The sequence below is a fragment of the Austrofundulus limnaeus genome, unplaced genomic scaffold, assembly GCF_001266775.1.
Source record: "Austrofundulus limnaeus strain Quisiro unplaced genomic scaffold, Austrofundulus_limnaeus-1.0 Scaffold68, whole genome shotgun sequence".
Lineage (NCBI taxonomy): Eukaryota > Metazoa > Chordata > Actinopteri > Cyprinodontiformes > Rivulidae > Austrofundulus > Austrofundulus limnaeus.
Genome location: NW_013952470.1, coordinates 1,914,307 through 1,926,344, shown reverse-complemented (window position 1 = coordinate 1,926,344; position 12,038 = coordinate 1,914,307). Strand labels below are relative to the sequence as shown.

Below are 12,038 nucleotides of genomic sequence, written 5' to 3'. Positions count from 1 at the left end.
GTTTTCAGTGGGAGAAGCGTCGAGCGGCGAAAAGTTCAGATATTTGAACTCGGGCGGTGGCTGCTTCCGCAGCACCGCATGCGCGGAAAACGCTCTGTGCCCCTTCCGCCTTCCTTGCGCGCTGGCCAAAACGTACGTGAAGCACGACCCCTAGAGGCGCGTCCTCATAGACTTTGCATGTGAATCGGCCGCTCCTTCCGCTCAAAACGCATTCGGTGTGAACATAGCATAAAGGGTGAGTATTATAATCGCGCTACTCCGCACGCATTCGGCCGTGCGTCGTCACGCTATGACCGCAGGAGAACCGAGGTCCAGACTCAGCGAGCTTTTGTGAGTCCTGGAGCTCTACTTCACCTGCACTGACTGTCGCCTCGCTGTGTCACCATGTGCTGCGGCGCGCGCTCCTCCCGCAGCAGGCAGTGTGGTCGGTCGGCATCCGACCGGAGGACACACCGTCACATAAATATAAACAGTTTGGCGTTCATTTTCACACACCCGAACCAGATTCGGTTCGGGTGTTTTTTTTCCCCTCTTCCTTTGCGCTCTCAGCCACGCTGCTTCCCGCTTCCTCTGTTTTGACTCCAGCCATCTACTACATCATCAAAAAGAATTGCACAGTTGGCCGGTAGACTACAGATCTCTATCATAGGACAAATTTATATCGTTTCTACCGTATATCGTTTATATCGCACATTCCTACCTACTCTGCTCTGATTGGCTAAAACTATGACTATGGCTCACGTTATTAATTGAAAGCCACATCAGTTTACCGTAATCCTGAGTTATCCACCGCAACAAATGTAAGTTGTTTTTTTCAATTTATTTTTTTATTTTTACAGATGATAAAAATCAGTTGTGTGAATAGAGAACTTCAATCCGTAAAAACATACAAGGACTTTCAAGGACAAATGTAATTTGTGTCTGTTTTCACAAACCTTCCAGATCCTTGAAATCCTTTTTTCAAATTCACAAACTTTCAAGGATCTCAAGGACCCATGGGAACCCTGGTTTTAAGAAAAGACCAGGTTGCTGTGGTATGTCATTGCTGATGTCATCAAAACAAAGGTTGTGCTATGCTAAAATGCTCTATCACAGATTGTTGCTAATGTAAACTTTAGTATGGATTACAATCAAATGCTTGCCAAATATTTTTTTTCAGTAGCTTTAAAGTACAAACTTATTATTTCTTAGCACCACTACCTAAACAAGATTTTTCACTTGAAGAGTGTCTCTTGAGCAATGCAGACAATCTTTTTTGCCATCATCTTAACAGTAAAGCTGGATTCACACTGAACATGTTTTGAGCAGCAGGAGCGTCCAGTATACATGCAAAGTCTATGGTGGACGCACGTCTAGGGGCAGAAAAAAAAAATTGAAGTTGGCATAAGTTGCCTAAAATGTTATAGTGTGACAGGGCCTTAAGGGGCTTCAGCTGCACGTAGTCCTAGTCATAAAACAATTTCAGATAACTGGAATGTAAATGTGGTAGGGATGGGTACCGAATTCGATACTTTTTAAAGTACAGACAGAATTCTGTCGGTACTACCGAGTATCTATTCACATAACATCAAATGGTACCTTGTTTTGGTACCTAAACGCATCATTGCGATCGTATTGGCGTATGAGTGGTGAGTTCTCCATGCTTGTCCTGAACGCAGCATCGTGCAAGAGTGTAATGACATCAACAGCCGCTGGTAAACAAGAGCTCAGAAGAACGTAGCTTGAAAGCGAGTCTCACAGCGCGTAGCTCCTGGAGTAAAACTCGCCGAACAGACCGCCTCTGAATTATCTGGTGGATTAATTATCTTGTGAGCATGATGTTCGCTTGCTCAAAGTAAATGAAGTACCACCACTTTATTTATTTCATCCACCATTAAACAGAGACAAAGGAAAACCACAGAGGCGCTTCCCGACAGTCCGAACACGTCTGACTTAAAGAGCACAAGCAGCCAACTTGAAGTGTTGGACGTGTTTAGGACGCTCAAAACGTAGCTTGAATACCTTTTATTTATTTTAACTCAATCCTCTTTTGTTTATTTGATTTAAACATATTTGCCTTCAATGAACCTCCATCACAATTTTTCTAGCGGGGAAATGACATCAATAGAAATACGTGGAGCTGGATTTTAATTTGTGCAATAAGACAAAACAGTCTTGTTGTTTTCAAGAGTTTTCACTTTAAATAAGTTACACAACTGATGTTACAATTCAAAGAGTTGAATGTTGTCTTGATATGTTAAATTTCATTTATTGAGAAATATGTTAAAAACAAGATTATTAAAAAAACAACACACACAAAGTACCGAAAATTGGTTCCATTAAGTACCAGTACCGATTCCCAGGTATCGGATATTGGTACTGAATCGATTCAAATGTCAAAGGTACCCATCCCTAGTGAAGCCAAATAAATATAATATCAGACTGCCATTCAATGAGCTTCTGCCTGTTGAACTGACCCGCTGCCGCTCTGCTGCAGAGCAGAACTGTTACATTAGCAAGATGGATTTTTGACTGAACGAACGTCCGTCTTTTTTTTATCATCTCTGTGGGTAACAATACATAAAATAAGTTTTTTCTCTGACCACTTGGGTGTGAAAAACACGGTCGTTAAAGCTTCGCTCTGCACTATGTGTAGTGGGAGGGAGGGAGGAAATGATCCCGCCACATGACGGTACAACGTAACTTTTCTACAGTGGGAGGGGGAAACTTTGAGGACGTAATCTCTCTATATGCGTTTTAAAATGCTATATTTCTTCATTTATTTTCAGAATATTTCTAACTCTTCCTGCTCAGTTGTCTCTGCACTCGCAGCCATGTTGACACAGGTGTGATGACATAACTGATGACAGGACGGTAGAGGGTAAATTTCTACCGTAGGTGAACTTCTTATCGTTTCTACCGTCTATCGCATATACCGCGCAGCCCTAATCAAAATTACTGGTGGGGAATCATTTTGCAGAAATGACTGCTTCAATGCGGCATGGCAGGGAGGCAATCAGCCTGTGGCACTGCTGAGGTGTTATGGAGGCCCAGGATGCTTCGGTAGCAGCCTTAAGCTCATCCAGAGTGTTGGGATGACAACTCTTCTTGTTGTGCAGCATTTTCTGCCACACTTTTTCCTTCCCACAGACTTCCCACTGAGGTGCCTTTACACAGCACTCTGGGAACAGCCCATTCGTTCAGAAATGTCTTTCTGTGTCTTACCCTCTTGCTGATGGCCTTCTGGACAGCAGTCAGGTCAGCAGTCTTATCCATGTTTGTGGTTTTGAGTAATGAACCAGGCTGGGAGTTTTTAAAAGCCTCAGGAATCTTTTGCAGGTGTGAGTTAATTCGTTGATTCAGATGATTGGGTTAATAAGTAGTTTAGAGCAACTTTTCATGATATGCTAATTTTTTGAGATAGGGATTTTGGTTTTTCTTTACCTTTGTTGCCAAAATAATAAATTTTAAAACAATAAAAGGCTTGAACTACTTCAGTTGGTGTGCAATGAATCTAAAATATCTGAAAGTTTAATGTTTATCAGTACATTACAGAAAATAATGAACTTTATCACAATATGCTAATTTTTTGAGAAGGACCTGTATATATGATACTTTTGCCGGTCAAAGGTAATGAGCAAGCCTTAAGGGAGGAGAATCTTAGGTAATTTCTACAGAAAGTTTTTAACAATAAATGCAGTCTCAGACAGGGTGAGTTCCCTTGCAAACAGTAGACCAACCGGACCAAACTTAGAGAATGGAGATAGTGTAAAGAGAGGCCGATTCTTGGAGAGTAGACAGTTCAGATAGGGAAGCCACCACTAGCCCATTCAAAGACTGAACTTCTATATTAGGACAGCTTTATTGGAGATCACCTCACTTTAGGAAGCTCTCATACTGTGGAGGTACTGGAATTCTAATTTCTCTGCTCTGAACAGCCATTTTATTTAAACAACTGCAGCCTGAAGCTCTAGGGAAAGATGAAATAGATTTTACAAATAATTTTGATTGTTTTAATATCTTTTCTGTTTTGCTGAATTGATGCTCTGGCTGTAACTGCAAAACGCAACATTGAATAAAAGCAGGCAAGAAGAAAAATCAAGTCAACTCAAGATGACAAGGAACTCTTAAAAATGGTAGATGCAGAACCACCAGAGTTTCCTGAGATCACTCCATTCAAAGGAGGATGGGGGAAAGTTTAAGCAGTGATTTCTACCCCAACACAGGTAATGCTGTGTGGAGAGGGATATGCATCCCAGGAGTCCTCGGTTAGGCATCTTTTTCTAGCTAGAAATGAACAGGTGGAGTCCAAAGTCTTTGAGAACTGTTTACCCAAAAGACTAAAAAAGGAAGGAGTTTTTTATTGCACAAAGTTAGACTTGGCCATGAGAACAGTAGTGGTGAAGAAGAAAGATGAAATTAAGGAGTAGTAGACAAAGTGGAGAAAGTATAGACCACTGGAAGAATCACTGCCCTGATCAGCCCATCGAGTAAGTTTGATCCGATTGTAAAAATGGTATCAAAAGCATCGGGCATCCAAGGCTTTTTAAGGAACAAGAGCTACTCCACAGTATGAAGAGTTTAGAGAGGAATTGGAAAAGAATAGGAGAGTTAAATAGAGAAATAAAAGCCTTCCAGGACTGGACCTTAATCAGAAAAATCAGGTGGACATGCCCAGTGAAAGTGATGATGAAACTGAGGTAAAGAAAGAGGTAATTGAGATATCGGGAAAAAAAATTAGCTGATGAGGAAAATGAAGGCAATGACGCAAAAGTGGACAGTAATAAAGAGGACTTTGGGGGGGGGGGGGGGGGACCAGCATGATGAAGAGTCAAGGGATGAAGACTCAACACCACTGCTCAAGGGAATAATAAGCTCAACGATGAAAAGACTGACTGATCAGTTTTAAAGAAAGACTCTGCTCTTTCAAAAAGATAAATTAAGCAATTAGTTTTACCTAGGTACATGCGATTTGTAAAAATTGTAGAGATTGTCTGTGTTGTTAATCCTGTGTAAATCAGCAATGTCAGTAATTTGTAAAGTAAAAATTCCCCTGCAAATTACCTACTATATTTTGCAGAACTCTGAGGTCTTATGATAATATACAAATAGGCATCTCTGTGATTTGAACAGGAATGGGCTGAATCTGATATATAATTAGGCAGTTTTTGTTGCCTGGGTGCATTTTTATTTGCTTTTAGTTAAGAAGTTTGTGGCCAGAACTATCAAGTTGGGGCTTTTTACAGTTTTTGACAGGGTATTAAATTAGGCGTTTCTATATTGAATTATAATCTATAATGTCATATACAGATATTACTCAATTTGGTTAAAGAGAAAAAAAACGTCATCGACCAGTAGACGAGGACAAACACAGTTGCTAATTTAGGTGGTAACTAAAGCTGTCTGCTTCACAGTAATATGTTTTACATTTAATATTTATGATTGACAGTTGTTGAACAGTAAATTATGTCTAAGGAACACCTGTCACTGCATGTCACTTATAGGTATTATTTGTCAACCATTTTTGTTTAGAAAGTTTTCTTTATTCAAAAAAAGTTGGTGTAATAAGGTAGATGAGCAGCCTAGACATGCTATTTGCTAGCCTGTCCAATGCTAACGCCAGCCTATCCTTGTCAATGGACAGTGGAGGGAGCTGGATATCCAGTGGGTCACTAGCCCAGGCTTACTAGTCGCTAACCTCTCCAATGCTAACAAAAATGAATAGTCTCCTCCTTATTTGCCAGCATCTGTCTCTCAGTTACCGGGGCCAGCTGCTCAGTTATCTGTGTCGGCCTATCATTAATCAGATCAATAGCTGGTTTATGAATAAATATGCCTCCTGCTACAAGGATGTAGCAACCGCTGGTTGTGCACTAGTCTTAATTTTGGCCCTCATACGCCATAGATGTGTGTGTGGAAACTGGTGCACATACTGTACATTTTTTTATACATACTCACCATTTATACTTGAGATTCCAGGTCCAGTCCTAAATCACTAGGTCCTATCTTTATGGAAAATGCACAGGGGTTGTTCCAAGACACAATCGGAGACAGCCTATTGATTTGTATGTGCTATATTTATATGTAGTGGAATATGGCTGGTATATTACGATGAGCGTAGGTGTACTGTTTGAGTAGAACTCAATATATTGAGTGTTTGTCATGTGCTGTGCTTAGGGAGGGAGGAGCGTTCAGAGAAAGGAGGAATAGACAGAGGAGGATGAGCGTTAGGGGAAGGGTCAGGAATGGTTGGGGTTGTGGTCTGGTAGGTGTATATAGGATGTTTACGGTGTTTTCAATCCTAGTGTTAGGGTTAAAGTTTGGTCTCCTACTAGTGATTTTAAAAATGCCTTAACATAAAACTATTAGTGCTTTAAAGGAGGGTAAGAATTACTATTCCATTTATTTATTATTTCCAGCTTTTTTTTCCTGCAATATTTTACAAAATGTCAGAGAAAATATGGAAATAACAAATTAAAATCCAAACAAACTGATTAATCTTAAACAAAATTAAATGATTTCATTTTCTCTGCATTATTCTTCTTTTTTTTTCAATTAAAACAAAAAAAACCTTCCATCAAAGCAGGCAGTGGCAAAAGCTGGCATAGGTGCACTGAATATTTAAAAGTGAAGGACAATAACACACAGAACAAAAGGCAGACAGCAAGGAGAGTTGAAGTAAAGGCTCAGTGATGGATAACTCTGACAAACAGTGAGACACTGATTTATAAAAAAGGGTCAAACCATGTGAAAATATGTAAATGTGTTTCCACAAACACAGGAAAAACATTGATGTTCGAGTACAGACAACAAACTTTAAATCTTTTGGGTGACATCTTCGCACTACAGAAGTAATTCATTCATGTACACAAGAAAATGAGTTTGAGACAGACACACTTGCTTAAGAATATTATTGCTAATGTTGAAGTAGACACTTTTCCTACAGGGAAATCCATTTTTTATTTCTGATATTTTAAGTTTTCTGCATGTGGCAATGTTACATGTCACATCGACACCTACTTAATTACTTTGTGGCAAATTCATTGTTAACTTATTAAAAAGATTTAAGAGATAACATATTTGCAAGAAAAACTAAACTAATTATTCTGGGTTGATTTTTCCTAATGCTTATAGTGACAATGAGCTTTAAACATAAGAATGTTAACATTGTTGTAGTTATTTTCTCCTTGTTCAAAACAAAAAGGCTGTCATTTAAACATGCACAGTGACTAATGAGTTCACTTTTGACAGTTTGGATTGTAAGGTCCAGTCCAGCCTGAGTTCAAACCCAGGTTCTGTAGCTTAGCATTTACTATTATGGCCCACCAGACTTATTTCTGGAACTCAGACTGGCCAGGTAGCTGGGGCCAATTTGACTTCATCTCGCTGTGTTTCAGCTGGTCTTAAATTTTATACAGAATGCAGGCTTGATGTTGTCCATTGTTGTGTTGCAAATAAAATGGCGTTACATAAAGACTTGTGCGTTTTGGATATGATGATCCTTTTCCACGTTGAGGTGGCACTCTGCTCAAAGCAAACACAACAAGGGCTGGGGTAGAACAAGGCCAGGCTGACTGTGGCCAGGCCGGGCTGGGCATTAAAATGCAAAAAAGATTTTTTCATCTTAGATTTGTACAGTCTTCAGAATTTCGAGCAATTTCACAGTGCTTGTTAATTTCCTTTCGTGAGTTGCAAAGGAAGCCGTCTTGTCTTTGAGTTTTGAAAGAGTCAAAAAGAAAAGTGCGACAGATTTACTCTCAAAATAGAATTGTTGAGTTGAATTGGCTCTCTCCTGACAGAAAACAAGCCAGTAATGCATAATATTTATTTTAAAAACTTGTTAAAATTCAACCTATCTTTATTTCAGAAGTTTACTCCAGTAGATTAAATCATAAATGTTGGGGTGGCAGCAAATATGGGTACAAAGTCAGTCAAGGCAACTAAGATGTAGGTAGGGATTGACAACATAATAATGTGCTTGACCAAGAATACAGCTTTGCACACACACAAATAGGCCATAATTGTCAAAAGCTGGTTCTGTCTCTAGAAAAATCTGCTGAGCTGTATTTGTGTTTCACTAACAGCTCATGATCAGTAAAAACAATCTGTCAGTATTTATTAAAACTTTCAACTGATTGTGATTTTTCTATTTTCTTACTTTTAGTGTCGATGTTAGCACAGTGATTAGTTGTTTTTAAATGTTTAAATGTTCAGTGGGTTCTGTTCTAAAACAAAAGATTAACATTATCACAAGTACAGCCGCACAATTCTTTGGAAAAAAAATTACTGTGTATTCATGCATATTTAATCAAATTTCTAATAAAACTAGCATTCCTTGATGGAATTCATATCACCAGCTTCCTTACATAACATGTTCTGTTCTTGCAGTATGTGTTGAGGTTGATCCTAAAGTACTAGCACATTCAATTTTAGATCATATCTGTTAAATTGACAGAAAAATAGCTTTTTGTGTTTAAGTTGAATTTGCTATGAGAGACATAATATTGCTAGAGAGACAAAAACAAGGGGACGTCGAGCTCCGCTTGCACTCACTACAAACACATAACACCAAAAAACCACAGCCAAAGCATCCAAACCAATAAGTCAGTTGATGGGGCACATGACACTCTATGAATAGAGCTAATCAAGCCTATTGTTAGGCGATGGCCCTCTTTTGCATGTGARTAAATAYAMCTAAWKAAGCCTATTGTTAGGCGATGGCCCTCTTTTGCATGTGACTAACCTGTTTGTCCATGTGGAGGCAGTGCTTATAAGGCTGAGTTCACCTGAAACTCCTCAGACTGAAGAAGTCTCTTGGAGGAGAGACAAAATGTTTCACTAAGGAAGAACCCATCCAGAGGACCTACTTATTTATTTCTTTTTGATTTTTTCTACCTGGATTATTGAGATGCATCAGGACATTAATTTGCTATGGCTGCTTTAGTTGAATTCAAACAAACAAAACTACTTGTCAGACAAGGCTTTGGCATTTCAATCAGAAGAGGCAGCCCTGTGAATCCTTCACCCACCTTTCTTGTAGTCAGGTATGCTGTCTTTGAGCAGGCAGCTAAGCTGGTGGCCATTGAGATGAAGGAAGCGAAGCTGATCTCGGATGGAGCTCTCCTCCAACACACCCGGGATGACATGGCCAACACTGTTCTGAGAAATGGGGAGGCCCAGTCCCAGGGCCAGTGTAGGAGTCAGGTCAACCTGCTCCACCACTCCAGGATTCTCCATGCCCACTTGAGTGATAGAGAACAAGCACAGAGGAAGCACAACAGTGACTCTTGCTAAACATGTGATAGTTGCAGTGTTTCTTTGTCTTGTAATACAACCCCTGGCAAAAAGTATGGAATCACCAGTCTTGGATGAGCACTCATTCAGACATTTCATTCTGTAAAACAAACTCAGATCAAAAACATGGTACAATAATAAGGTCATTCCAAAGTGCAACTTGTTGGCTTTCAGGAACACTCAAAGAAATGAAGAGAAAACATTGTGGAAGTCAGTGAATGTTATTTTTATTGACCAAGAACAGGGGGAAAAAATATGGAATCACTCAATTCTGAGGAAAAAATTATGGAATCATGAAAAACAGATAAACAAAAGACCATTCAAAATACATCACTAGTATTTAGTTGCACCACCTTTGGCTTTTATAACGGCTTGCGGTCTCTGAGGCATGGACTTGATGAGTGACAAACAGTATTTTTCATTAATTTGGTGCCAACTCTCTTTGATAGCAGTTGCTAGATCAGCTTTGCAGGTTGGAGTCTTCTTGTGGACCTTTTCTTTCAATTTCCACCAGAGGTTTTCAATTGGGTTGAGATCTGGACTATTTGCAGGCCATAACATCGGCTGAATGTGTCTTTCTCCAAGGAATGCCTTCACTGTTTTTGCCCTATGCATTGTCATCTTGGAAAATTATTTCATCACCTCCAAACATCTGTTCAATTGAAGGGATGAGAAAACTGTCCAAAATGTCAATGTAAACTTGTGCATTGAGCATCATCACCTTGTCCAATGCAGATTCTTGACTCATCACTGAAGATAACTTTCATCCAGTCATCCACAGTCCATGATTGCCTCTCCTTAGCCCATTGCAGTCTTGTTCTTTTTTGTTTAGGTGTCAGTGATGGTTTTCTTTTAGCTTTCCTGTATTGAAATCCCATTTCCTTTAGGCAGTTTCTTAGGGTTCGGTCACATACGTACATTGACTCCAGCTTCCTCCCATTATGCTTCATCTGTTTAGTTGTACTTTTTCAGTTTTCAAGACAAATGGCCTTAAGTTGTTTGTCTTGATGCTTTGATGTCTTTCTTGGTCTACCAGTACGCTTGGCTTTAACAACCATTCCATGCTGTTTGTATTTGGTCCATATCTTGGATACAGCTGATTGTGAACAGCTCACATATTTAGCAACCATGCATGAAGAGTTACCTTCTTCTAGAAGTTTCACAATCCTCTCTTTTGTTTCAAGAGACATGTCTCTTGTTGGAGCCATGGTTCTTGCACTCCACTTTGTCCAGCAGCCCTCCTAGGTGTCATGACTGCAGGTGTTTTTAACTGCAGACTAACAAGCAGATCTAATCTGAGGCAGGTGTCCATTTAGGGAAAGGAAATTGACCGAGTGTGTCCTTATTTTCTACCTCCAATTTGAGCGATTCCATACTTTTTTCCTCAAAATTGAGTGATTCTATATGTTTTTCCTTGTGCTTGGTCAATAAAAGTAACATTCACTGACTTCCACAATGTTTTCTCTTTGTTTCTTTGAGTGTTCCTGAAAGCCAACAAGTTGCACTTTGGAATGACCTTATTATTGTAWCATGTTTTTGATCTGAGTTTGTGTTACAGAATGAAATGTCTGAATGAGTGCTCATCCAAGACTGATGATTCCATACTTTTTGCCAGGGGTTGTATTATGACACTATGTTTGCTTTACAATAAAAGCTCTGTCCAGCACAGTAAGTTTTTACTGAAATTGTTGAAGCTTTAGTTGGTTGCATGAGTATTTTGGTCTGTTTTGTTACAACCTGGAGGTATAAAAATTGTAATTTTCAAGTGGTTGTGTTTTTAATACTTTTGTGAATTGTATAGACATGTTTTTAGATTCTATTTTTGTCGGAAAAAGACGCAAAATAAACATGCACCTACGGCGGGTCCATTAGCTCTTCAAATATTTCCTTAAAGTTAATTTTATTGTTTTGTGTTAATTTCAATCTAATTTTGCATCTGTTTAGCATCGTCACAGTTGCTAGGTGACAGCACGTACACCGGGGTAAGGACGGGAAGCTAGACCGTCCAAATTCACAGCCACTTTTTTCCGGTCTTCCCAGTCTACCAAGGACCATTTTGGACACAGCCACTGTCTAAAGCCCTGAAACATTCCAACACTTTCAGGACCTTGGAAAGTTCCTTCAGCCCCACACACTGTCTAAAACAGTGATTCCCAAACAGGGGTATGCGAGCATATTAAAGGGGGTACGTGGAAAAATTTCCCAGGAGTGTAAAAAATAAATAAAAATAGGACTAATATGTAGGGCCCTATGATTTCCACAATGCAGAAATTGCAGATGGAATCACGGAATTAACACAAAATGGAATCCAGTATAAAACATGGAATCTCAAAGAATTTGCTTGTTTGGGTGAGTTTCTGACACATTTTGGACAATACAATGTATTTTGGATGCTGCTATTACCTGATTTATTTATTTAATTACTTATTCACTTCCAAGGCAACATTTTATCTTTGTTTAATTTGAGTTGAAAAAATAAAATGCCCGAAAATTAAACATTCTAGGGAGTTAAATACATAATTTTCATTTATTAAACAGTTGTAGTACATTATAGTTTTGGAGAAACACCATTATGTTTGACTGAGGGGGTAGTGGTATGACAAAATGTCTCAGGGGGTACACACGTCTAAAAAGGTTGGGAACCACTGAAACATTCCAGCACTTTCAGTACCTTGGACAGTTCCTTCAGCCCCACACACTGCACAATCACACACACACACACACACACACACACACACACACACACACACTGTATATATATATAT

General features: G+C 39.3%; 1 protein-coding gene across 1 annotated transcript in view; it reads right to left on the bottom strand.

The window, feature by feature from the left end:
* pigg (phosphatidylinositol glycan anchor biosynthesis class G (EMM blood group)) overlaps positions 1-12,038 on the bottom strand; it is a gene marked incomplete at its 5' end in the record, with an annotated part of 135,656 nt that overhangs the window by 98,044 nt on the left and 25,574 nt on the right. Inside the window, 1 exon segment of the mRNA XM_014010407.1 lies at positions 9,009-9,221. Within this exon segment, the coding sequence (XP_013865861.1) occupies positions 9,009-9,221 (213 nt within the window).